General features: G+C 40.1%; 1 protein-coding gene across 1 annotated transcript in view; it reads left to right on the forward strand.

Annotated features, from left to right (window-relative positions):
* The window catches only part of LOC126767654 (neuroligin 4-like), a 188,515-nt gene that overhangs the window by 118,715 nt on the left and 43,513 nt on the right, over positions 1-26,287 (forward strand). The window contains exons 11-12 of the mRNA XM_050485139.1: positions 3,791-4,060; positions 21,951-23,102. Coding sequence (XP_050341096.1) covers positions 3,791-4,060; positions 21,951-23,102 — 1,422 coding nt within the window. The remainder of the gene's footprint in view (positions 1-3,790; positions 4,061-21,950; positions 23,103-26,287) is intronic.

Here is a 26,287-nt window from a genome sequence, read left to right on the forward strand (position 1 = left end):
ATAAATCAATAACTAAATGCGCCACAAGCATTAAATTTCTGAAATAAGCAGGAAAAGACAAACTTTATAGAATCAGGTGTAAAAATTCAACTCTTCAGGGGAAATTGGGTGTAATATATTTTTAGAAATACATATGCTGGACTCTCAGCTGGATTTCTTTGCGGTAAATTTGGGTGATGTGAGTGACGGACAAGGCGAGAGGTTTTCTTAGGATATTTCCTTAATAGAGAAGTGACATCAAGGGACATGGAGCACATGATTGCTAGAGACTATTATTGGAGACTTGAAGAAGATCTTCCAGAAGCCAAGTATTCTTGAGAGTCATAAATATTTTCTGTTTTAAGCAATAATTTCTCTAAATATACCAGCTGCTGTCTTTGTTTTTTAAGAAAAAATAAGTTTTGATGTAGTAAGAAAAGCTGACGGTCAATTTTTTTATTAACATATTATTGTTTAATGGCCCTAGTACATTCAAAGCTTGACATGAGTTTTCAATTTAAAGAGTTTCATACTCAAAGAAGTTAAACTTTTGTTAACCAGTGTTATCGGTTAGCTATCGGTTAGCTGCCGTGCCTCCTCAAAACACCAGTCTATTATGTTGCAACAGAATTTAGCAAATTCCGCTTCAAATCCACTGGTGGGCATACACAGCTGAATGATCGTATAAACAACGATTAAAGCAGAGTTTTACTACAGAAACACTTTTCCGATCAATATCCCGACGCAGTCACATAGCGAGCCACTATGTCATTGTGGTGAGAATAAACGGCTATTTTCGCTGCAAAACTCACAGGTAAACAGTTGTGCTCTCCAGCTGTTTTGAGGTTACTAGTACATGCCAACAGTCAAGGTATAGTGCATGCTGTGTCAAAGGAAAATGTAGGCAACTCTACACACACGCAGCCACATATACGTACCAAGTAAATGCGGCTAACCCCTTTGGGTATAGAAATCAAAACTGCGGCTCTGAGTTGGGCTGCATATAAAGCTGGATTGCGGCGGAGCGAGTGGTGCGCCGCAAACAGTTGCCGTAACGGCAACCGCGCTAGAGGCTGGTAGGCCGTGTAGCATGAGCGCTGTCACGCTTAAACGCCACAAAAACATGAGTTACATATCCATTCGCAATACGAAAATATTCAAATTTGTACACATTTGCGCCAAGCATATGCCACTTGGGATTAAATTTGCTGCGTGATACGATAAGCCGTAAAGCAGATGTGCCAGTGACGTGCCTAACCCCCTGTACTGTAGTCAGCAACACACATTTCATGGCACCCGTGCTGCCTCATCTCGAAACTCCCGCGATAATCTCTCCTTTTTGGTCTTGTATGTGTGCTTGCCTCCTCATCGCATTTCACGGTGCGTCACGCCAACGCCGAAACGAACTTTTAAAATTAAGCAATAAAAGTTTTAACTCAAAGTTGGCGCACACGCACACACACACACACCCATAGGCACATATACACACATGAAAATATGCAAATGCACGCTACCGGCAACTTATTGCTTTAAAACTGGCGAAAGTTGCGGGCGGAAGCCGCGTAGCAACAAGAAAAAGTGTGAGAAATTAAAAGATGCGGAGCTTGTGTTACTGTTCGAAATGATATGCGCATAAATGTTGATAAATTCGAATATTCCAGCGCGAAATATCTGTAGGTATTAAACACGGACATATGCTTGTGCAAATTGTAGCCCCCTCCTGCTCACCGCACAGGTGCAAATGTGTTGGTTTTATCATGTAGAGCATGTCGTGGCATTATCTCGAACTCACGATAAAAAAGGTGTAATAACACTTGGCTTCCGGCTTTAGATTAGCAGTTAACATATGACACTCACAAACTTACTTTGTACCTGCTAATGCGCCTCTGATGGAACTAAACAGATGAGTGAAGAGCGCAAAGTTCGCATGTTTCACATTTTCGTTTATTTTATTACAAACTGTTGTTTAAAAGTAATTTTTGTCTTATCTGTTTTGCAATACTTTTTATCCAGATCGAAACTTTTTCGATGAACAACACGCACACACGATAATTTCAAATCTCAAAATGGTATTAATTGTGCTTAAAAACATTCAATCACATGTGTATGTGTACTGAAACCAAGATTTTCGGACGTAGAGCATTAGTCAAGGCATGACCCATCTTGCAATATTCGGTTTGCTTCTGGGCTAACGCTAGCAAATACTGAAACCAAGACTTTCAGGGATAAAGCATCAGTCAAGACATGACCCATCGTGCAAATCCAAAATCCATTGAATTTCAGAACTTTTGCAACTTTGAAATTCGTCGAAAAATTGTATACCGTTTTCTACCTAATTCCTAAAACACTTATTTTCCGAAGATTTTAAGTACATATATGCATATATACTTTTAGAAATTTCACTGCGATGTCATTTCCAGCAGTTTCTCGCTTAAGCGACTACATAGCTGATCTCGAGAGTGCAACCATTTACATCTCTATCTACAAAACGATTACTCGTATCAACTTGAGCACTTAGAACAATATTCTAGAGATGTTACAAGATTAAAAAACGCAATACAAAAGATCGCTTTGTTGTAGCAGTGAACCCATGTACTCCACCTGTTAAATTGTTTGCTCACACCGGCATATAGCATCTCATCACATTTAACACGGGCTGACAAGGTGAACTACATTTTTACGTAATTCGAAACAATGCTTTATTATCGTTTTTGATGACTCCTCTTTTTGAGCCAATACAAGCATGCCAATGCTTAATCCAATTTTTCATACACTTATTACAAGGCTCGGCGAGGATGCTCTTCAGTGCTTTCAGCGAATTTTCTTTTTCCGTTGTTGGCTCAGTTTTGTAGCGCCATTCGCTAGATTATTAAATAATTTCAACGTGATATTGGTAAACCCACATCTTGTCAACCTTAATGATGTGTTTGACGTATATAAAGTTCTCAGCTATGCTGTCAAGCATCTCTTTTACGACCTCTGTCGACAACATTTTTGTAAATGCAGGTTTTTTGCTAATAGTACAGTTTTTACGCGCATCATACTCAAAATATTCATCAAAATATGTTGAATTGATACATAAGAGGTGTTGAAATCATCCGTTATCTCTCTGTTGCCTATACAATGATATTCAAACAGCGTTTCTTTAACTCTTTCGATGTCGTCTCACATGAGCGGCAAGTCCTTTCGCTAGCTGGTTGGAAATAAGTATTGCCATACTTTTTAAATATTATTGCATGATTTCTTTCCAGCAAGGGTTAGTGTACGCTTTTGTGTACCCAAGTTTATTTCAACTCTTTACAGCGAGACCTAAGCGCCAGCATTGAATCTACACTACATGCTACTCCATATCTACGCACACACCTTCTAACCCATTATTATTTTACACAAACTCATGCACTTTCCAATATTAAGTTATAACACTGAAGGGAGAAAAGTGTATGTCGCCGAGTTCAATGTCAAGTTCATTTTTCTTTGTCAACCGCCGCACTCACAAACCAGTGGAGACAAAGAAAACAACAAACGCCGTCTCTATGTTACCTCAATTTATCTAGAAAGGGATAATCCGCCCCGATTGGAAAGTCAAAACCGCAAGCAAAAACTTGTGGTTTCATTGTCATAAATTCATAACTTATATTTTTGTATGTCTGTATGTATTTGAAAGCATTTCTTTGCTTCTGACTTTGTATGTTATGAAGTAACATTTTTCTTTTTGTAAGGCAAAAATGAAGTGTGTTATCTTTTTTAGCTGCTGTCATCCTCATTCAGCTTTAGTCTATTTCTACAACTTCTTCTTATTTGCTCGTTTCAGGCATGAAGCCACGCATCAAGAACCATTTCCGCGCACACCAGCTCTCGATTTGGCTGCGCCTCATACCCGAGCTGCATCGCGCCGGCATGGAGGATGTCATTACGCGTCACAATTTATTTAAAAATCATGATGACATGAACTTGTATGAAGGGCCCGTGAAACCGGATCCCTTCGCTTCGACGCGCCTGCTACTCATCGATGATGCGCTGCTGCGTAAGGCTGGACGTGGCGGCAATCTGACAGGCAGCTACATAAGCGGCGTCTTGGGTGGTAAGTTGTCATTCATTTACTTTATATTTTTTTGTACCGCTCAACACACAAAAGGCAAATAGGCAAATATTTAGCCGAATATACTACATACATACATATATCGTCGTAGCCATGACGCAGCACTGCGTACTAAGTAAATATGTGCGGCGGCCGCGTTGAAAAGGCGGCCAATTGAGGACTCGTGTCTACAACTTTGTGTGCTAAGCCGGAGTTCCCAACTTATAACACACAGCGACATGTCAACTTTACAAACATTGAACGTTGTGCGCCCGGTTTACAGCATTTTGCACTGGTGCCGCAACGTCTGCGCGTCTGTTTGTCCGTCTGGCTGACCTGTTATCTATCACTTGAACCCACAGTAAACATACAAACAATGTGTTGGTGCGTTGTCCTTGGGCAAACACACATTTGTTTTACCCAGCGACTGATGAACTCTCGACTTTGCTCGTTGTAAGCCTCGCTTGTATTCAGAGTAGACGTGCCGACTTGTAGCATTGGATGGGCAATCGAACTGAAGTAGGCCACAATGTGACATTTCAATCGTTTCAGTGTAGCTGAGTGGTTCGTGATTTCACATTCCTTTTGGCCCTTCGCTGTGGGCAGCGCAATCAACGCCAACTCGTACGCTGACTTGTTGTCTTTCACTAAGCAAAAGGCCATACATTTTCCACCGAACCTTTCTCTCGAAAACTTGTAACGGCTACTCATCAGATGTTGTCATCGTCCATGCCTCTGCACCATATAGTATAGCAGAAGGGGAATAATGTGTTACTTATGGAGTTGTTGTTCGTCGAGAGAGGACTTTACTTCTCAATCTCTGCGTTGGATTTCGAGGCATACTATTTGTAAGGTAGGCGAAATTATCTACGACTCCGAAGTTTGGACTGTCAACAGTGGTGTGGGAGCCTAGTCGCTAGTGCGACGACTCTTTGTTTGATGACAGGAGATATTTCGTCTTGCTCCCGTTCACCACCAGACCCATTTGCTTCACTTCCTTTTCCAGTCTGGAGAAAGCAGATATCATCGGCGTACACACTGAGTACTCTTATAGAAGATGGTACCTTCTCTATTTAGTTCTGCAGCTCGTATTATTTTCTGCAAGGGTAGCTTGAAGAAGTCTTACGATAGAAAATCGCCTTGTCTGAAACCTCGTTTGGTATCGAACAGCTAGGAGAGGTTCTTCCCGATCCTGACGGAGGTTTTGGTATTGCTCAACGTCAGTTTACAAAGCAGTATTAGTTTTGCGGAGATTTTCTTCCGATGCTGTTGTTTACTTTTCATTTGAAGCATTTTCACATGGCGTGTCCCAAACCCCTGGAGGGATGGTTTGCTTCCTCACTTTAGCTCGCCTTCAAACGGATGGTCCTTGGCCAAATGTAAGAGAATTGTTTGTGGCTACTCCCAAGTGAATGTCAGTCAGAGAACTTTCCTCAATTGCGTGAAGTTCTACACATGACTCCTTCCTCCTTTATAAGTACTGCTGTCATATAAACTGACTTTTTTTATTCGACAAGTTATCTTCACGAAATTTAACATGGATTGTAGTCAAAGGCAGCGTTACAATCTTCTTACAAATTATTCTGATCGAGCCTCTATAGAATATAGATGCCAAACACACTGACCGAACACAATGAAGTTCTTGTATGGAAAACTTTTTAAGAGATATCTCCACGAAATTTGGAAATTTCGCATAAATTATACTCCAAAAGAATGTTATAAGCTCCGAATAAATTCAAATTGATGGATTAAGATCAAGTTAAAGATGTTTTCATACCCTTTTAAGCTTTAGGTAATGCACCAATGTGTAACGAAGTTGGCCTAAATGCTGCCCAAAAACTTAAATACACAAATTCCTTTCCCTTTTCGTTGGCATTTCTGCACTTGTCAGTTGCAACGGTTTTGACGACGGTAGCAATAAAGGATGCTTCAACTATTTAAGCGCTGCAAAAAGTACCATAGACAAAGCGCCTTACCAACGCGTTGGGTAAGATTTTGTTGTCGGACACACGCTAGTGCATATGAATGTTTGTATGTGAGTACATGTGGCTTTACTTGGCCATTGTCTGCTAGCGTTCAAGAGCAACCGTAGACATTTTCACATATCGGATCATTACCTCCCACGCTGCAGCCGCTACTCGCCACCAACTTAATTGAAGCACCTTGTGGCTGACTTACGCACACACCCAAACACAAATATGCACACATTCGCTTTCGCTTTAGTCTTGCTGCTGTTGCTGTTGTATTATTGTTGACATTCCTTTGTTGTGTCCACATGTAGCTTGGCTTTGTTTGTGGCACTAAAGCGAATCGTAATTTCACCATCTGATATCCTTAAAGCTTTCCGCAACCCATTAAAACGCAACTTGCTTTGGTCTGGTCATTCAAAAGCTTCAAATATCGCCCCAGGCATTTTTGCCATATTTCCAATATTTTAATTATAGCATTTTTTTTGTTGACTTCATGTGTCGTTCGTTGCGATCGCATGCTACCGTGTCTCTCTGTGCACCGAATATCGCTTCGAGGGTTCTTTAATAATTCAGAAAATTGTCTTTTAATTTGTTTCGCTCGGAAATTCAATCTGACAATTTAAAATGCATTATATACATTCATGCATTCGCAATTGTGTCTGTGTAAGTGCTTAACCATTACAATACTCAACCACATACATATCTGTGTATGCATTGTATGTATGTGTTTGAGCATGCTTCTGCGAAAATTAAATTTATTCACTTTTACTGTTCTCCTGCAGACTTGCTAACATCCACACATACACACGCACACATACACACATACGTATAATTAGGAATATTCTTCCCGTTACCTTGCAAGTGACAGTTATAATTTGGATATGTAACATTTATGTTTGTTTTTGGCTTTGTTTCTCTCTTCTGCTTAAATAATTTGATATTAGAAACCGAAAAATGACATTTTTGCGGCAAAGTTTTGAATTACTTCAGACATTTGCTAAACAAAAGTTTTAATCAAAATTTGCAGTTTCACAAGAGAAAGCTATGTATTTGTTTTTATGAATAGTTTAATCTTCAATGGCTTCCAAAAATTCTCTTGAGATATTAATTTAATATTGTTGGTTTAGTTGTAACCGAGAAAAAAGTCTATTTCACACAAATATTTATATTATTTTACAATACAAATAAATTTCTCTTTAATCATTTACGAATTTAAAGGTTTTTTTAATGCTTTGGCTATTTAATTAAGGTCAGCCGCTACTATAACAAGATATTCTTATTAAATGCGGTTCTATTTGACACCCCGAATAAACTGTTTTTAAGGAATAATAAATAAAGCCCTTTGCCTACCATAGTAAAACACATTTTTTTTTGCCAAAACTCTGCAAAAATTATGTCGATTAGTTGCTGAGGACAATATTACTACTGATGACGAGAATTGCGACGAAGAAATCATGTCAAACTCGGTCAACAATCAAAGTGATGTTAATCGTACGCCGTCAAGCAAGCTAGGTCGTGACTGAGTCTTCGGCCAACCACGAAACAAAGGACATCTCTCAGCCACCATATTTGTCTGATTTGGATCTCTTAGACTTTTTTCTAATTGCCAAACTGAAAAATTCACTTTGATGTGGCGCTATGAGGCCACTGAAGCCATTTAAAGTCACTCACTGAAGGCCATCCCAGCCGAGACTTTTACCAAGCGTATGGAATGCAAAATTGGATTAAGCTTTGGCTCAAATGAAGCCTCTTTACAACTCAGATTATCAGTATCAATTTGTGCAGATGGCATATACACTTTAACGTCTTAAGCACTCCTTTATGGCAATTCTATCATTAGTTTTAAACTTTCAAAAAACAAGAAGTTCTGCCGACAACAATATTAAAAGCTCCATTTAACTGCACTCACAATGAATAGTCATTGCTTGAAGGATACAATTTTATATTTAATTGTGATAGAAAATTTGTACACACATGTTGGATAGGCGTTGACCAAAATCATGCAAACCATCTTGCCACCTGTCTTGGTTTATTTTCTAAAAGCCTTTCAACTAGCTTACATTCTACATAGTGTACAGTATGGAGACGAATTTCAATACCTGTTACCGTTACGCACTTACCAGAGTTCGAAATTTTTGAAAAACCAAGTTAGCAATCAATTAAAATGCCAAACCCTACCAAAAAAAACAACAATAGCAACAAACTAAATTAATGTAAGTCAGCAAGTAAATTGTAGACATCCGCCGACGAAAGCACTCAACTGAAGCAGCTCAAAGGCAACAGAGAAAATTATTATTTTTATCTTTGTTCCCATCCATTCTTGCATGCACAGTTATGCAGATCTCTAGGCATGCGTATTTATGTGGCTATGTAAAAACACACATTTGCTAAACCTCAAACCGGAACGGTAATTTACGAGCGGCTTTGCCGCCTTCACTTTGAATTCATAGCTATTTTTGGCTATGTCTACACAATAACATAATCGTTGTTGCTGTTAAACATTTTTTCTTCAACTCGAACAAATTGTCTTTTGTTTTATTTCTGCAGGCAAATTATGGCCGAATTGAATATTTCAACTTGAATGAGCAAAATTCTCTCAAATTTCACTCTCATACCACCAATACTATCAAATAAGCATTGTCGCATTCGTGTGTGTGTGTGTGCCAATGGTTTTGCCATAAATACCACAGCTGGGGAGGGAATTTAGATTTGGGGAAATTGTTGGGGCGTAGGTGAAATATTCGGTCGGTCCATTAAACGCACTGACCAATGCCGGTAATTGTCTAAGTGTGGTAATGGTAATAGGATTGCAGTAATTTTGGTGATATTGCGTATGGCCGAATAAACTGTTTCATATACAAACGGCAAGGGTTCTGATTGTTATAACACCGCCCATGGTTTAACTGTAAAATGCCAACTCATGCAATTTGCTTAATTGACTGGGCTGCAGCACCCGTTCGCATGATTATTGTGCAGAAATCGTTGTTATTAGTGTTTGTGGGTGCCTGTGTATGTACTGAAAACTCTGTAGTTCGGGCAACTAGTTACAAACCACCCTTTAACTAATTCCATATAAGCAACTCGTAAAGTAAAAAAATTGCAATTGTAATTGAAAGTAATCATTACCACTTTCAATTACCATTGCAATTTTTTTTACTTTTACCAACGTTTTTATAGTTTCGATAGAGTTGCCTTCATATGTATGAGCACACCTTTCTTGGATAATGATTACTTTTAATTACCATTACAATTTTTTTTGCATTTTCTTAAAGGTCTAATTTTTTACTTTTACCAACGTTTTTACAGTTTCGAGTTGCCTTCATATGTATTTGCGCAACTTTCGTGGGTAATGATTACTTTTAATTACAATTGCATTTTTTTTTTAATTTTTTTTAACGATCAATTTTTTACTTTTACCAACGTTTTTACAGCTTTGGGTTACTTTCACATGTATGACAGTACCTTTCGTGGATAATGATTACTTTTAATTACTATTTATTTTTATTTTTTTGCATTTTTTTAAACATCCAACTGTTTACTTTTACCAGGGTTTTCATAGTCCTAATAAAGTTGGCTCTAAATTAGTATTTATGAGCCCACTTTTCGTGGGTAATGATTACTTCTAATTACCATTACATTTTTTTTCCTTGTGCACTCTTTTCAAAGACCAACTGTTTACTTTTATCAAACAATTTTACAGTTTCAATAGAGCTACATATTTATGTCCGCATCTTTTGTTGGTAATGATTACTTTTAATTACATTATTTTTCCCTTTGCATTGTGCTCAACTGCAAACACAAGCACAGCTTGAGAGAACAACAATTTGTCCTTCAGGAACAGGTTATCATATTTGAGAAATCCCTCTACCGCTTTGTGGTTAAAATAGGTCTGTAATTACTTGCATTACACACATGCAACCACGCACGCTGTTACATTCTCGTTCAATGTACCTCCTTATCTGAATATATGCTCAATAAATAGCTGAAATAATTTCGAGTATATGCGGCTAACATTTTTGTCTCGTATACTTTTGTTTTTGTTGTTGCTGCTGCTTTCGGCTTTGGATCTCGCATATCACGGCTATTTCTTGCAGTTCGCTCAAGTGTAAGCCGCAAAAAGGTCTTCGTTAAAAGCAAAAATAAGTTTCATCATCGCACAAAAAGGACTTCGATTCGAGGAAAAACGGATAGCTGCCGTGGGCACAAATCGCCTGCAGTCATTATTACGAAAAGTCATGGCAACAGACATACTTACATATCGAAACGTAGGAAAAGAGTGGTCAGCAATATAAGCAGCTGAAAATATCATAAATAAATAAGGAGAGGTGGTGTTCGTGCGCACTTGGCAGTTAAGCTGCCCGATAAAAGGCAAGGATTTGTGTAGATCCTATGACTTGAATGTATTTTCTTTAACGACTGCGTCGGTGATCATAATAATTATTAGGTAGATATTAAAAATAAAAACTTTTCAATGTCTCTTCAATATTCAAGTAATGTTTCGATTTAGTTGCCGCTACCACTTTTGAATACTAATTTACCAATATTTGAAGTTCTTATAAGACAATTTTATAGGCTTTAGAAAAGATGTGTATTAAAATGCGTAAAAATGTACTTTTTATTTTGTTAGTCCGGTTCAAATTTGATCTGATGACGATGATACAAAATTAGGAACCCCTGGAAGCTCTTTGTCACAGACGGCCGCACTTAGCTCATCGATGGGCCCCTTGTACCCCCCGGTGGTAACCAAATAAAGCATTATTCAACAATTCAATGGATTTGGTAAAAAATCCCAGCTGCCAAATTTCTCTATAGTTGAATAATGAGAACCGTGGAACATATTCCGCCTCAGCCGCTAATATTCCCGGACCTCTTCATCCTCCGCGCGTGCTCTTCATTTCGTCGAATCCACCTTTTCCATTTTTTGAAAGTGGCATCTTAACGATATATGCCTTGTAATGACCCGTACAATGTTACTAGTTCCCTTTTGTCTAGAATCGGAAATTTTTTGGTGTGTCTAAAATCAACACTACCCCAAAATTACTTTATAGTATGCCGCGTGTTGCTAGGGTGCCAAAACCTGAAGTGTTCTTCTGGGTTTCATTGCTTCAAACGGCACTTGAAGAAGCTGCATGGTCTAGAGCAGCATAGAGCAGCCCAAAACGGGCCAACTCAACTGCTTTTTCATTTCTTTTTATTCTTAATTGACTGTACGTTCAGATGATATTAACCGAATTAGCTACAAGTTGTCTATTTATTGCCCGCCGCATGATTTAGAGGGCTGTAAGCCTTGCCTCATACTTCCATTGTTTATGTATTGACCAGATGTCAAGGATAACCTCCAGAGATTTAGCTGACGTAGTTTTCATTGCTCCCGTCAGCTCTGTTGCACTTGTTCCAGAGGTCTCATGGGACACTTTTTCGATAATGCTCTCCACCTTACCACCGCAACAGTATGAAGAGATGACACTTGTGTGGAGCCCATAGACCAGGTGGAGCAATGTTTCTTTCGTGATTCGAAGAGCTTTAGTAGTCCTGCTCTCATTGTGTTCCCTCCAGCTTAGTTATGCATCTAGGACAACTCCGAGATATTTTACAGAGCTCGAGAGTACAATAGTTTGGCCCATAAAGAGGGAGGATTGAATTGAAAATTCTTTTCCATTGCTAATATAAACTTTTCTTGAAAAAGAAAGCTGAAATTATGCCTGTGGCAACCCTGTTTACCAGTATTTGCCTCTGTGAGTAATATGCAATGCACACATACAATAACAAATTCCAATTTTCACCTCGTCAATAGCATTCAGTCTGCACAACAACAATGGTATCGCATAAATTTTAATTAAAAAGTCGCAGGAATCTCGGTCAACAGCTGCAAGAGCTAACAAAATGAAGCTGGCAAATATTTAAACGAAATATATGCAAAAGTTGCACAGAAAGCTAAATATAAAAAATTGCATTGTAAGCCTTTAAATAACATAATACATTGTAGTTACCACATAATGCCGCATGCTAGCGAGTAAATACAACTAACTGTAAATAATAAAATAATAAAAATGGAATACCGAATGGATTAACACACAGTCACTGCAACCAAATGGAATGAAGAGCAATGGCATGGATTAAATGGGGAGGCCTGTTGACAGCATCAGCTCAACAACAATGAAAGCAAATTTGCACCAAATACCGTTATTGCATTGGCGAGAATGCGTTTTGTTTTGCTGCAATTTTGCTGAATTTGCAGTTCAACAACTCCTCCATCGGCAAAATGATAAACTAAATGGCAACAATTGTATTGGAACAAATGAATAAAAACCGTGCAAACAACTCTCGCACTGAGAGCGTTCAGAAAACAATTTGAAAAACCGTACCACAATAAAAGCAACGAGAGAAAGCAAGTTGTTTTAAAACAGCTTAAAAAATAAAGCAAAAGCAAGACGATAAATAAGTGCCAGAATCGGTCACCATTCGACGATGTCAACGAACTCGTTGGGCGAAGCCCGCAGCAAAAGCTTTGGCGGGCGTATTTGACTTGCGGCTGAGCTGGTAATCGGCCAGACAGGCGGCCGCTCGACCGCGCCCTCGTCTGGTCAAAGTGAAAAACTTTGGGACAACGAACCGGCAGGAGGTTTAAGCAATCCGAAAAACAAATTCACAGCCAGCGATTGCGCAAGATTCGTTTTTTCTTATTTTGATGCAAATGTGTGGGAATTTAAACTCAGTGAAATGTCACTCAAACGTCACAACATACTATATTAAACTGACATACATATATACAGGGTATATATATACATATGCGCACACATAACTGCAGGCAAATAGATATTTCTGTCAAATACAAACAGCCATGTCAAGCAGAATTTAGTGGCCAACAATAAATCAACAAGCAATATGTTTTAACTATAATCCACTGACGTTCAAATGTTTTTAGAAAGATTCTGCTTTTTCATGCAATTGCCAGTGGAACAAACACAAATACTATTTTATTTTTATTATTTTTCAAAATATTCTCCATTTAGATCTATACACTTTTGTATGCGTTTGAACCAATTGTCGCAGCATTTTTGCCACTCTGATTGAGGTATCTCTAAAATATGAGTTCTGAACGCATCTGCTGCCTCTTTAGATGTCGAAAAAAGTTAACCTCTTTGTACTTAGTTTTCTTCTTTTTCTTTTCTTGCCAATTTGAGATACCAAGTGCAGTCAGGTCCTTCGAATACTCTCAGAGCTGGCGTGATTTCAACCATTCGAACAGCATGACCTAGCCAGCGTAGCCGCTGTCTCTTAATTCGCTGCACTATGTCAATGTCTTCATATACTTGTATCTCGTACAGCTCATCGTTCCATTGAATACGGTATTCGCCATTGCCCGTGCGCAAAGGACCCTAATTATCCGCAGACCCTTTCACTCGAAAACTCGTAACGTCGACTCATCAGATGTTGTCATCGTCCATACGTCAGCACCATATTATAGGACGGGAATAATGAGTGACTTATAGAGTTTGGTCTTTGTTCATCGAGAGAGGACTTTACTTTTCAGTCCGAAGTAGCATATTTTGGTTATTCTGGTTCCAAGACAGACAAATTTATCAACGACTTCGAAGTTATGACTCTCAACAGTGACATGGTAGCCAAGTCGCGAGTGCGACGACTGAGATATATCTTCTTGCCCTCGTTCACTACCAGACCCATTTGCTTCGCTTCCTTATCCAGTCTGCGGAAAGCAGAACTGACGGCGCGGTTGTTGAGGCCAATGATATCAATAAAATGGTGCCTTCTCGATTCAGCTCTGCAGCTTGAATTATTTTCTCCAGCAGTTGATTTCAGAAGTCGCACGATCGGCAGTCGTCTTGCCTTGGTATCAACTGTTCGGAGAGGTCCAGATATTTTTAGGTACGCGAATAACGAATAGTCCTTCAGTACCAAATCACGACTATACATACTATATGGTGGATGATTCATCAAATATATGTCTTCAGTGCTTAGAAATGCAGTTATTTCAGTTAATATGTGAGAGCTCGCATTGTCGTGGGGAAGAGTGATCCATCTTCGGCGATTGACAAAATGTGTGGGATCCAACGTGAACATTTTTTTTTTGCAGTCAAATGTTTGTACTATATTAAATGCTCCTACCAATATCTATAGCTGTCCCAATCTCACGATAGGTCAAATGATGATCTTGCAACATCAGTTTGCCTACAGCATCACAGTTCACAGAAGAACAACTGATTTTGGGCAATCTTCACGAAATTCACCTTGAAGTGTTGTACGCCTTTTCTAACTATCGATAAACAATGGTCTTTGATGGGGACTTGTTGTCAAAAATTTACTTACGTAAGTTCATCGATGCACTGTTGCTAGGCCATTTTTTGGCCGAGATGAGTGTTTTAAGTTACTGTAAACAGCGCGAATAGCGCTCATATGTCCAAACGTTAAATTTCAAACTTTACGATATAGTTGTACGTGGCCAGATTTCAACACTAGTGTTGCCAAATCCCAAAATATAATAGGCAGTCTAAGTATTAAACACAAATGATAAACGTTTAAAATAATAATTATCAGTTCACTGCTAAAATTTCTACAACTAGTTCTAGGGCTACAAAAAATACCTTATCTATGCGCCATATTGAATCATTCCGTCACCTTTTTTAATTATCTCAAATTTTGTTCACTCTGATTGTCGCTTTCAATGTGGAAGCACTGAAATTTGTCCAAATTACGGTCATTACACCTAAGACTTGACGCAGCTGGTCTCTTCTCTTCTAATTACTCTAATTACTAGAGCTCTATTTAATAATCCAACCATCAACGAGAAATAGAATTTTCCATTTTCTTTCAATGAAATTTTAAGCTAATTTATACAGACCACAATACGGAAAGCAATTCTTCATTAAACAACCAAAAAGCGGTAGTCTCCAAACTAAATTAAACTAAATTACCCAATCCCTGCACCTGCTGTACATTGCGCAACAATTAATTGAGCAAATTTTTCAACTGCTTTCATATACACAAAAGCCAACTGCACTTAGTAAACCGAAGTGGGCAACCACTCGAAGAGACGTACTCGCCAGAAACTCAAACGAAAGCACAAACCTGAAATTTAAACTGTTGCTAGCAACATTTTTAAAAGTCATACCGATACACTACAACAACAAAACTAAAAAAAAAATAGCAGAATTTGGACAAAGTTTCGCAGAGCTCTCCGCTTGAGCTAAAAAAAATTGAGCGACATGGAAATAAATCCAGCAGCGGCAGCAGTTTAAGGACAATCCAGCAGACGACAAAGCCAAACTGAGAAAGTTGAGTGGCACCGTGAAGCTTGGGAATGAAGCGAAAGGCTGGACAAAATGTCTAAGAGCAATGAGTTCAGGCAGCGGTGTAAGTGAACACAATGCCAGCGATTGCAACAGAACCGCAGTTTATCTTAGCCGCCAAACCGCAAAGAGCCAGTTTAAACTTTGTTGCAACAGTGAAGTAAAAAGAACCACGTGAACTGGCTTAAACACTGCTAGGGATGATGGTGCGGCGGTTGTTAGGCAATGGCATGATAGACATTTCCCAACCGTAAACTTTGGAAGCCACAAGACAACTTTTATTTTCGGACTGTCGGCCGTAGTGTGTTTGAAGGCTTGAGAAAAAGTTAGGAACACAAAAAAAAAACCCCAAAAAAGATTAAAGTTAGTGAGTTTGTATGGCGGTGGCTGCTACTTCAATCCACATGTGGGCGGCTGCACTTGCTTAGTAGGCGCCACAAACATTGAAATAAGTTCCACGCACTTACCTTCGAGCGAAGGCGGAGATTGTCGCTAAGATTAATGTGGCTCAATATGAGTGTCTGGCAGATTGTTGAAGCATACATATATACATATGTTTGAGTCAGTCTCTTGTACCTGCATATATACCACAAAAGAGCTCTACTTCCGTTGCAGAGATACCCGACTTCAAATGAGTTGAGTGCTTTTCACTCCACTTCTGTACTTTGTTTCCAGAACCCACAAAAATTTAGTAAAAAGTTGAATACAGAAGGATATCAGCGAATCGATTGGGCCATTTCGTGCAATAACACGTTCACCGAACTTGGTTTTCAATAGATCGACAGCCCATAAACCGCACAAAACCGTAATTTTTTCGGGATGCAAAGGTGACTCATGGAGTACGTGTGGTTTGCTGCCCGACCAAAAATGCATATTTCACTTATTGACGCAAGCATTCAGCCACAAATGAGCCTCATCGCTGAAAATTATTTTTCGATGATCTGGATCATTTTGAAGTTGTTGCATAGCCCAATTCACGAACATAGGACGATTCTGGTAGTGAAGCGGCTTCAGTTCTAGCGTCAGTTTGATTTTTTAAGGATATAGGCCGAGATATTTTCGCAAAATTCGCCATAACGACATACACAAATGCCCAACGCTTGAGAGCGACGTGTGACGTGACTGATTTGTGTGTTCCCCAATTGATTGATTTTTGACACTACGGGCACTTCTTTGTCTCACTGCCACGGGAACATTTTATACTATGCCTGTGGATGCACATTTTTCCACTAGACGCTCAATTTTTGATCTGACAGGACGATTATGGCGACCATAAATTGGACGTAGCGCTTTTAAAGTCGAGGCCACTGGCTTCAAATTTCGGTAGTAAATTTTAAAAACTTCGACTCTTTGCGGGATCGTATATCTTTCTATGATGAAGTAGAAAACTTTACTGAAGAGAAATGTCAAAAGAGCGGGGAAAAATATGGCATGGTCTGCTGTCCCTATCGATCTACTGATGTAGCGTCCCTATTGAGAAACCCGTTATATCATTATAGGAATCGTTTAGTTGGTATATTGGGAATATGAGTAGTAATGCCTGGATACTACATTCCCGTAATGCGAACAGCGAAGCTCTGTGTAAATAAATTTTGAAGCCCAAAATAAACTGAGGGCACCACCGTAAGCGCTAATTTAAAGTTAATGCCTTACAGTTTCTCGTAAAATCAACCGTTGTTGTTTACTCTTCTCTTATACCCTCTCTTTATTACAACAAAAACACACACCCCGCAATGTGGCCTTGCCAATGTGTACTGGCTTTCGCATTTAATTTTCTTCACTCTCTGACAACAAGCCGGAGAAAAAGCCGCAGCATTTAATTCACTTTTTTCGGTTGAACTAATTTAAACTGTCACCGCAATGTTTACAAAGCTTTCTTACTCACAATTTGTGTGTATGTATGGTGTTTTTGTTATTGTTGTGATGGCAGCTACTGTGCTGTCATTTAGTGTGTGAATGCTGTTGCCTTAAATTTTTGTCATTTTCTGCCTTGCCATTTTTTGTTTGGCTGCCTTGCAACAAAACTGTCAACCGCAATTAAACAAACGGAACTCAGTGGCAACAACTGGCGGAAGCAGCAACTACAACATAACGTTGGCAATTGCAACAACAAAATAAATAGAAATAATTCACACATATTTACATACATACATATAGATCTATTTACAACCAAATAAATAAGTAGGCGAACATGCAACGCGACAGGCAGACAGACAGACAGACAGTTAAACAGGCATAAACACAAGCTGCAAGGACGTTGTCGCCGCCACAGTGGCCCAGTGGTGACTCGCATTAGTCGCGTGGCATTGGAAGCTGACTGCTGGTCGCCGCGGCTTGGTGGTGGCGACTGTGGCTCCACCATGCTGTGGCTGACTGCACTGTCGACATTGTCAACTTGAATGTCAACTTGACAATTGCAGCGGCACAATGAATGAGCGCATATCAACAGCAATAGCGGGAGCTACAAAACGTAGTATAGGGAGGAAGTGCTATGTGGAGAATGCACAGAAATATATTCGGTCGAAAAGTCGGGCGAAAAATATACATATGTCAAATAAATAAAGCGAGGGAAGTATCCATAGCCACTTTTATGCGATAGCATTTGCCGAAGAAGCGACGAAGAAAAATTTAATATTTGCATCCAGCTGCAAAGCACCGTAACTAGAGCGGAAAGCGGGAATGAAAATATTTATTTAACGCATATCTTTGTTGAGGCAGTTGGTTGATGAGCAAATATTGTTGACCCAATATTTCGTAGGAAGTGCTCTTGTACGCAGGGAATAAAGGAGTTAGGTGAATGAAAAGCCGGCCTGTGAAGTGATATTATGATCATGAAGAGAGTAGAAGGCAGGAAGGTAGCTAAAAAGATGCAGGTAATAAATTACAGTATTTTTAAATAAGCAGAGGAGCCCAGAAATTCCGCTCAAATAATATAACAGTTTTTATTTAAGATGAAAGCTTCATTATATTTTAACTTGAGCGCAAGGGAAATGTACATATATTTTGCACATAAAGGCGGTCCGTGGTGGATGATGCAAAACATGAATACCGAGCTTGGCACCGAAAAGAGCGCTTGTGGAGTTGGCTGAGCTTTGCTGCAAATATTAATAATATTTTTTCTATAAAAATAAATTCTTCGAAAGTAACTGACGTAAAGCTGTCTACTGCCTCAGATGCACTAAAAGTTAGGTTAAGTTATTCTGGTAGGCTAATGAGCCTAGCATAGACCAGTTTTGGTCCTTCGCGATACCAGATGAAGTTCCGTTATGCAGTCCATGAGGAGTAGTCATGCTTTAAGATGTATGTGGTCTTTTGTTTACCTGATGCCTTGCTCTTGACAATTCCCGCTATATTCCTACACTCCCGTCTATCGAGGTCCAGGAAGAACTTTGTATACTTCCGATCTAACTTTTTATACATGACTTTTGAAGTTTTGCATCCAAATTGTTCGTTCCATCGCTTTTGATTTTCCGTGCCATGCTCTTAACCAGAGAGGTTCTTATAACTCCCGTTATACATAGCGCAGCGAGCATCTAAGCCCTTTCTTTGGCTTCCGGTAAATAAAATGCTTGAGAGAGAGATAAAAGCCCCAAGTTGAGCCGAGCATTTAAGGCTGCTAGCTTTTCTTACTCTTTCATCCACAATGTGCTTCCCCAGCAGTTTGCTGTCCACGTATACCCCAAGGTATTTTTTGCGGTCCTCAAGAGAGAGTTGTGTCCAATAATCAAAGGCAGCTTCCGTTTTGTATTTCCTAAAGAGAACTAGCAGGTCCGTTTGTTCTGTATTCAGTCCCAGACCCGATTGCAATGCTTAATTCTGAACTATAGTGAGAGTATTGGTCATCATATTGCGAAGATTGTGTACCCGTTAATAAGATGGTTACGAAGTCTTCATATGCCTCTAGATGGGCCCCAATCTAAGTTCGTTAACTCTGCTCTTATCCCTCTAAAAAGGCTTCTGAACGAACATTATATAGCAGGTTTAACACCTCTTGCCTTGATACTATTCAGAATGGATACCGTAGAATGCTCCAGAGATGTCAATATGATTCCTTGTATTGTAGGGCCTATTTAATGTTATATGCGTGTTGCGTTATGAACAAGCTTTCGGGAGACACTGCGGCCCTGATATGCACATCACAGGTTTTCTCTAATGCTTTCAGCAGTAAGGTAGTTAAACTTATAGGCTTAAACTCTTTCGAGTAGGTTGGATTGGTTTTGTCTGCTTTGCTAAAACATCTTTTCGCATTTCCGAGAAGAACCAAAGTAATACTCTCTACTACCACAAGGGCTTATGATAAAAGTCCCGCTATATAAGCCACTATTTCCTCTACTTGTGGTAAGTCATTAAAATAGAGTAATTGAAACTGCATAGATTCATGACTTAAATCTCTGTTTTTCTGCAAGTAGACACCTTTATAAAAGCTTTTACAAGATTACCTTTATAAATGTTTAACTTTTCCAATCTTTCTTAGACACATTTTCAATTAGCAAACTTTGAAAGCAGTTAAAAATATCCAACGCAATGCTCCAATTGCTGCATAAATAGACTTCTTCCGTTTAGTCACTAAATTCTCCTCCTCAACCGTATTCCAGCAACTGTAGCTGCCACACGGAAAGACTTCGCGTTCGCGCTCAGCGAAGTGATTAGATAAATGACCTCAAATGTCGGACATTCTTTCCAATTAATAAAAAAGACACTAAAGCATTTTTTTCCTACTTTCACTTACATAAAGTACGCTTTAATTTTCCTAGTACTCTGTGTGCATCCTTCACGCTGTACACTGAATCACTCTTTGCCTAACTATTTTTCTGCCACACCACAAATGTAATTATCATTAATTCACTTGTTGGCCGGTGAGTGCACAACGGTCCATCAGTGTGGGCGTAGCGCGGCGACGTCGAGTGTCTTCTTAGGTACTTCACTGGCAAAGTTCATTATGCCTTCACAATGGCAACAACAGCAATTACAGTTATGTAAAATGAGGAATGTGAATTACAACAAAATGAGTGGCTACAACAAGCGGTACTTACAACAGCATTAGCGGTCAAAGATGCAGCTGCAGCTGTAGCGCACTCGACGTGCGGCTCTCACACTCTGCAGCGTTCACCATCGATTTGTACGAGTACATATAGTCTCGTGCAATTTCACTGGTCGCTTCTCGCTTTAGCTTTTGTTGGGCATTCGATTTTCTGACATACGCCACTGCGCTAATTAAATGCAAGTAGTAAGTGATACTTATGACCCCTCAACGCAGAGAGCGAATTCTCAAAGTTTCCCCACATTTAAGACAAGGATTTGGAAATTAAGTTAGGTTTGGAAAAGTTAATTGGTCGTTCCAAACAAAAAGGGATCTCGCTTGGACAACTTGTAACGCCGGTCTGTCATTGTACCTAGAACTCTTATAAAAATTTATCATAAAGACCATTATAAATCGACCAAGCGCTTAGAGCCGATCATGCCGGCTGGTTGGCTTCAAGGGACACCTACGATTGCTGCAAGATGAAGTTTGCTAAAGGCAGGCAATTCAGTGGATATTCTACTCTAGACTAGAAGGAACTCGCAGTCGTATAGAAGCTGGTCATCAACCTACCCTGCTTAACGCGTGCGATATCCATAGGTCCTAAATCGCAAGATAACAACCGAGATCCGACTCTGATGGGAGCGAGGTACGGGTACTACGTCTAGCTAGCGCATGGATCTTGCAGTTTCTAGCGATTTCGCTATGACCAGGCTCCAAAGAAGTAATATGATGCTATTTATAGTGAGAACAGGCACTACTTGAGCGCACTGTTTGCGAACTCAATTATAAAATATCGCGGTTCTGCTGTCCTCCCTGAAAAAATTAACACTCCAGAGCAGTAAATCTACTGCTCTACCTTAACAGCTGCCATTTCTGTCACAAAAACACTGCAGTAGTACGGTAGTCCAAAGCTAAGCTTGAGGGAGAGCTTCTTATAAATGACTCCTCCTCCAATTTTCCCCCTAGCTTCGACATATTCGTGAAAAAGCGCGCTGCGCCTCTTCTCTGGCGACTTCTCCCAGTCCATTTATCCACGTGGGTATGTGTGGAAAAAGAGCTAGTACAAGGAGAAGCTCTTATAACGCAGTTTTCAAGGATGCAATTGAAAGAGAAGAGAATTTCAGCTGGCCCTAGTTGTACTCCGTCATAAACTCGGCTTCTCTGAAATTTCGAGCGCTTTTCTCAGGAATGGACCTACCGGCATTATCCACGGATGCTATGTTATTTACGCCGTTGCTTTTAATGCCTTGTTTTAGACTTCTGGTGTCGAAACCCGTGCAGTTGCGATGCACGCTTCGCATCAGCTCCATACCTACCATATGAAGCCTCAATCGCTCTCGACACGGCGTGTAAATAAAGATGTTTCTTACAAAACAAAACAACTCAAATTCTCCCAAATTAAGGGTAATTCTATCCATGGACTTACATATACTCGCACACCCATGTACCTCACAAATTCGATTTGGGCATTGCCCGCTACAACACGTTCATGTATCACATGCAACACAGCTCAATTACAAATTCCATTTAAAATATTACCTTCTGAAGTCACTAACCTCACTCTTATACTCTTCTTGCACGTTTCTTTGCAGTGACCACCGTGGAGCCGAATATGTTCACCACATGCATACCCGTCGGTGGCAATTACACACCCGGTGCTGGTGCAGCCACAAGCGGCGCCTTCGCCCCCAACACGCTGGCCAACTCATCGACCGACTCACTGTCCTCTGGATTCGAGGCAGCCGGCTATGCGGCATACTCCACGGCACTTAGCGTCACCATCGCCATCGGTTGCAGTCTGCTCATCCTCAACGTGCTCATATTTGCTGGCGTCTACTACCAGCGCGACAAAACGCGGCTGGAGGTGAAGACTTTGCAAAAGCAATACCAACAACGCAGCATGCACCAGCAAGTGCCCTATCCGCCCGATCCCATCAAGCACGCGCACTACCACATGGGACATTCACAGAGTGCAAATGTTATTGTAGATGTGGAGAATCATGGCGGAGATCCGGGCGCTATGCTGCTGGCGGCCGCGGCGGCAGCCGCAAATGCAGCGGATGTTAAGCCACCACCATCGCATATTTGCGCCAACACCGGCATGCAGATGGGCGCCTCAGTGCAACAACAACAAGCTGGTGGCAGCAGTATTGACCTCTGTGGCATAGCCTCCACGGCCGCCAAGCAGCAGCAGCAGCAGCAACAGCAACAAGGCGGCTCAATTATGGTCAGCGGGTCGCCAGACATATCCGGCGGGCTAATGGGCAGTGGTGGCAGCTGCAACGTGACCTATAGCACGACAACTAAACAGCAGCATCAACAACAACAACAGCAACAACACATGCAACAACAGCAGCAACAGCTTCAACGAGAGCACATGCAAATCAAAGGCATGAATACGCAAACATTCGGACGCATCGCAACAAGCAGCGGTGGCAGCGGTGGAGGTGGCGGCGCAGTCACAATGACCAGCAATATCGCGTACAATGCCGGCATGATGACGCTCCCTAAGGCCAGCGCATTACATCACACCAACTCCGTGAACTACGGACGCAATCCAGGTGTGGGTGGAGGCGGAGGTGGTGGCAACTCTGGCAATAGCGGTGGCACTAACATAACGGCGGCGCTGCTCGACTCCCGCGGCAATTTATTGCTAACTAGTGGCGCAGGTGTCTCCATGGGTGATTGCATGACATTGCCCAGGAATCTCGCTACCTCTGCAACACGGCATGGCAGCGTGACAGGTAAGTGCTTCCCTGAACATGACACATCTGACACGAAATAGAGCAATAAAAGGAAATGGGCGAAAAAGGAGTGAATCTTCGTGATAATATTTATAGCCAATTAAATAGTGAAGTTATTCGAGGAACGAACTTATATTCATGCGTCAGACGCAAAAAACTGTTCCAAAAACATCGATATTTTGTAGAGATTCATTGTAAAGGCAAACTAAAAAATATGAGATACTGCGATGACTTCAATAATTCTCACGTTCCATATTCACCTATCTATCGGTGGCGCAGAAAGCCCCTCTATTAAAATTGGCTCGGTATGAATATTGTCTTTTTCAGTCGGCAAAAGATTCTGACTTCTCAATGATCAAAGACTAGTATGAGTGCCAGTCCCCATCGGAATCACAGACAGCTGTAAAGCTGATGGGTTGACAAGAAAGGGTCCCCAGCCACGCTTTCAGTAGAATGGGAACGGGTCGTTGCTCCCCTCTTACTGGATGGCTGTGCTTCGCTGGAACTTGACCTTCGCTAGATTACCTTCGGTTCATGTGATGTCACAAGACTCATTTGGCCCAAGATCGATTGTAAGAGAAACAGCAACGCCTTTGCGTTTAGTAAGACTAGTCTCTCCATAGTTGTAGGGTCCTTACAAGTCCTTGCCCTATCGGCGTCCCTGCTGCGGGAACTGTATGGAAAAAGGGTAAATGGAAAGTTCTCAGCACTTTTTTCTTTCTTCAAGGCTATAACACTAGGGAGCTGACACTTTCAGATATCCTCGCTGATGGGAATTAGAATTACATGCCTAAGTAAGGCGCCTTTCTGACTTATTTGTTCGAAGTTCTACCTTTATGGCTTCACTAAGGATCACACAGAGTAGTCCAAGTACCATCTCTGGATAAGCCAACAAACTCAACCCAAACAAACCAAAAGATATTCTATCATAATTTCTCTCTTTTTTTTTTTGAAGAATTCTTCAAATTCTTAATTTGTCAGTAAAAGATTCAATCAATATAAGATTCAATTTATCAATATATGGATCCACATTTTTATTAGAAAATTTGCAAACATGCTTTCTTCACTTCAAGTGTAAGTACCTGACATACTATATATACAAGGTGCGTTCCAAAGTAAACAGGACTTAAAAAAAAAACATTACAAGTGGTTTTTTCGGCAAAATCAATTTATTTTATTCAAAATAGTCTCCTTTTGCTTCAATACAGCTTTTGGCACGATCCAAAAGCATGTCGAACGAGTGATTTAGCTCGTTGGCCGGTATGGCCGCCAGTATGACGGTGCAAGCCTTTTGAATGGCCTCAACGTCTGCATAACGCTTTCCTTACATGGGCAAATGCATTTTTCCGAAAAGGAAGAAGTCGCATGGTGCCATATCAGGTGAATACGGGGAGTGGTTAATGGTTAAAATGTGATTTTTGGTCAAATAATCGTCCTTCGAATGTTGGATTCTGAGCAATTTTTGGTCGTCAGTCAATTTGTGCGGAAGAAACCGTGCACACACCTTTCGTAAGCCCAAATGTTCGGTCAAAATTCGATAAATCGATGTTTTGGAGATGTTCAATTTCATTTTAATGAATTTCAATGATGATTTCGGCTGATTTTTTTTGAATTCGCGGACAGTTTCGATGGAATTTACGGTGATCACGGATTTTGATTGGCCCACATGTTTATGTCCTCACGACTACTTTGAAAACGTTGAAACCACTCGTGCACTCTGTTACGGGATAGGCAATCAACGCCATAAACTTGTTTCATCAATTGAAACGTTTCGGCAAAAGTTTTACCAATTTTAAAACAAAATTTAATGTTGGCCCATTGTTCGAAGCTCACTTTCGCACCGATAACACAAACATACTGACACTTAAACGCAATAACTTCACTTCCAATCTATGAAATGTGATGAAACTCTCACTGAACAATCGATAAAGATTCTAACGCACCAGACGACATATACATAGATGGCGCCACAAGGGGGCACTAGATTCAAAAAGTCCTGTTTAGTTTGGAAAGCACCTTGTATATCGTCTATACCAAGCGCACGTTAGCATTCTCCTCTCTACAAGGTTACCGTAATATTCAATGAATTAGAATAATCAAGTTAATTGGCGGTCTTCAACTTTGTGGTAGAGTGTAATAACGCACAACCATGACATACAAATATTTGTATGCGGCACTCGGGCATTTATAGTCTACGCTTTGATAAGGCCGAACTCACTGCAAGTGATTCCGAGCAGTTAATCGTTTGACACGCCGCACTATTTACACTCAATTAATTATCACAAAGAGATTAACCGTTTGTTATAACTTGTATTTTGTTGTTGTTATTTAAATGGCATATATGTATCTATTAAGCGTGCTTAATCACTTAGGTATGGTAACTTGGAATCCACCACGAGTTTATATAAAAACAAACTCAAATGACAGACCTTCAAGAAGACTTGAGTTCGATTCTTCCTCAGAGGTTGTTATGTTAGTTTAGGGCGTCGGTTTAATCCAAAAGCGGTGGGTCTCACTTGGACGTATACTAGATCTCCAAAAAAGGGGTCATCATCATCAGTATGTGCAAAGCATCAATAGTTTTCGGAATAACAACTGATTTTGAACGATCTTTCCATAAATCGTCTTAGAATGATCTAATACGTCGATTGAATTCACCATTCCATCGATAAACACTGGTCTTTGATGGAGCTTCCTTGTCAAAATTTAATTATGATGATTTAATCCACGTCGAAATTTGTAACAAATTATCGCGCAAAAATGTTCGAGACTTAATTCCATTCTATAGTAGAGATGAGCATTTTAAGTTACTGTAAACAACACAAATAACGCTCGAATGTTAAAACGTTCTGAGTACTTAATACTCTTTGCAGGTTTATTTCGAATTTGATCGGCTAGTTTTTATGGTAGTTATCTTCCATAGTGGTTCGATCTGAACAATTTGTTCGAAGATTATAGCGATGCCTTGGACAATAAATTATATCAAATATCAAGAATATAAACCGTCAAAGGAAAAAGAGTTCTATGCAATAACTTACGAGTATTTGGATCCGTCAGTTTGTATGACAGCCATATGCCATTGCGAGAGAGTGTAACATTGTCTTGTGCAACAAACGATATCGGTGTTTCCGCCAAAAGAGCAGCATCTTGGTTAGAAAAGTGTGTATACAAAATTTCAGATCGAT

This window comes from Bactrocera neohumeralis, chromosome 2, assembly GCF_024586455.1.
Source record: "Bactrocera neohumeralis isolate Rockhampton chromosome 2, APGP_CSIRO_Bneo_wtdbg2-racon-allhic-juicebox.fasta_v2, whole genome shotgun sequence".
NCBI lineage: Eukaryota > Metazoa > Arthropoda > Insecta > Diptera > Tephritidae > Bactrocera > Bactrocera neohumeralis.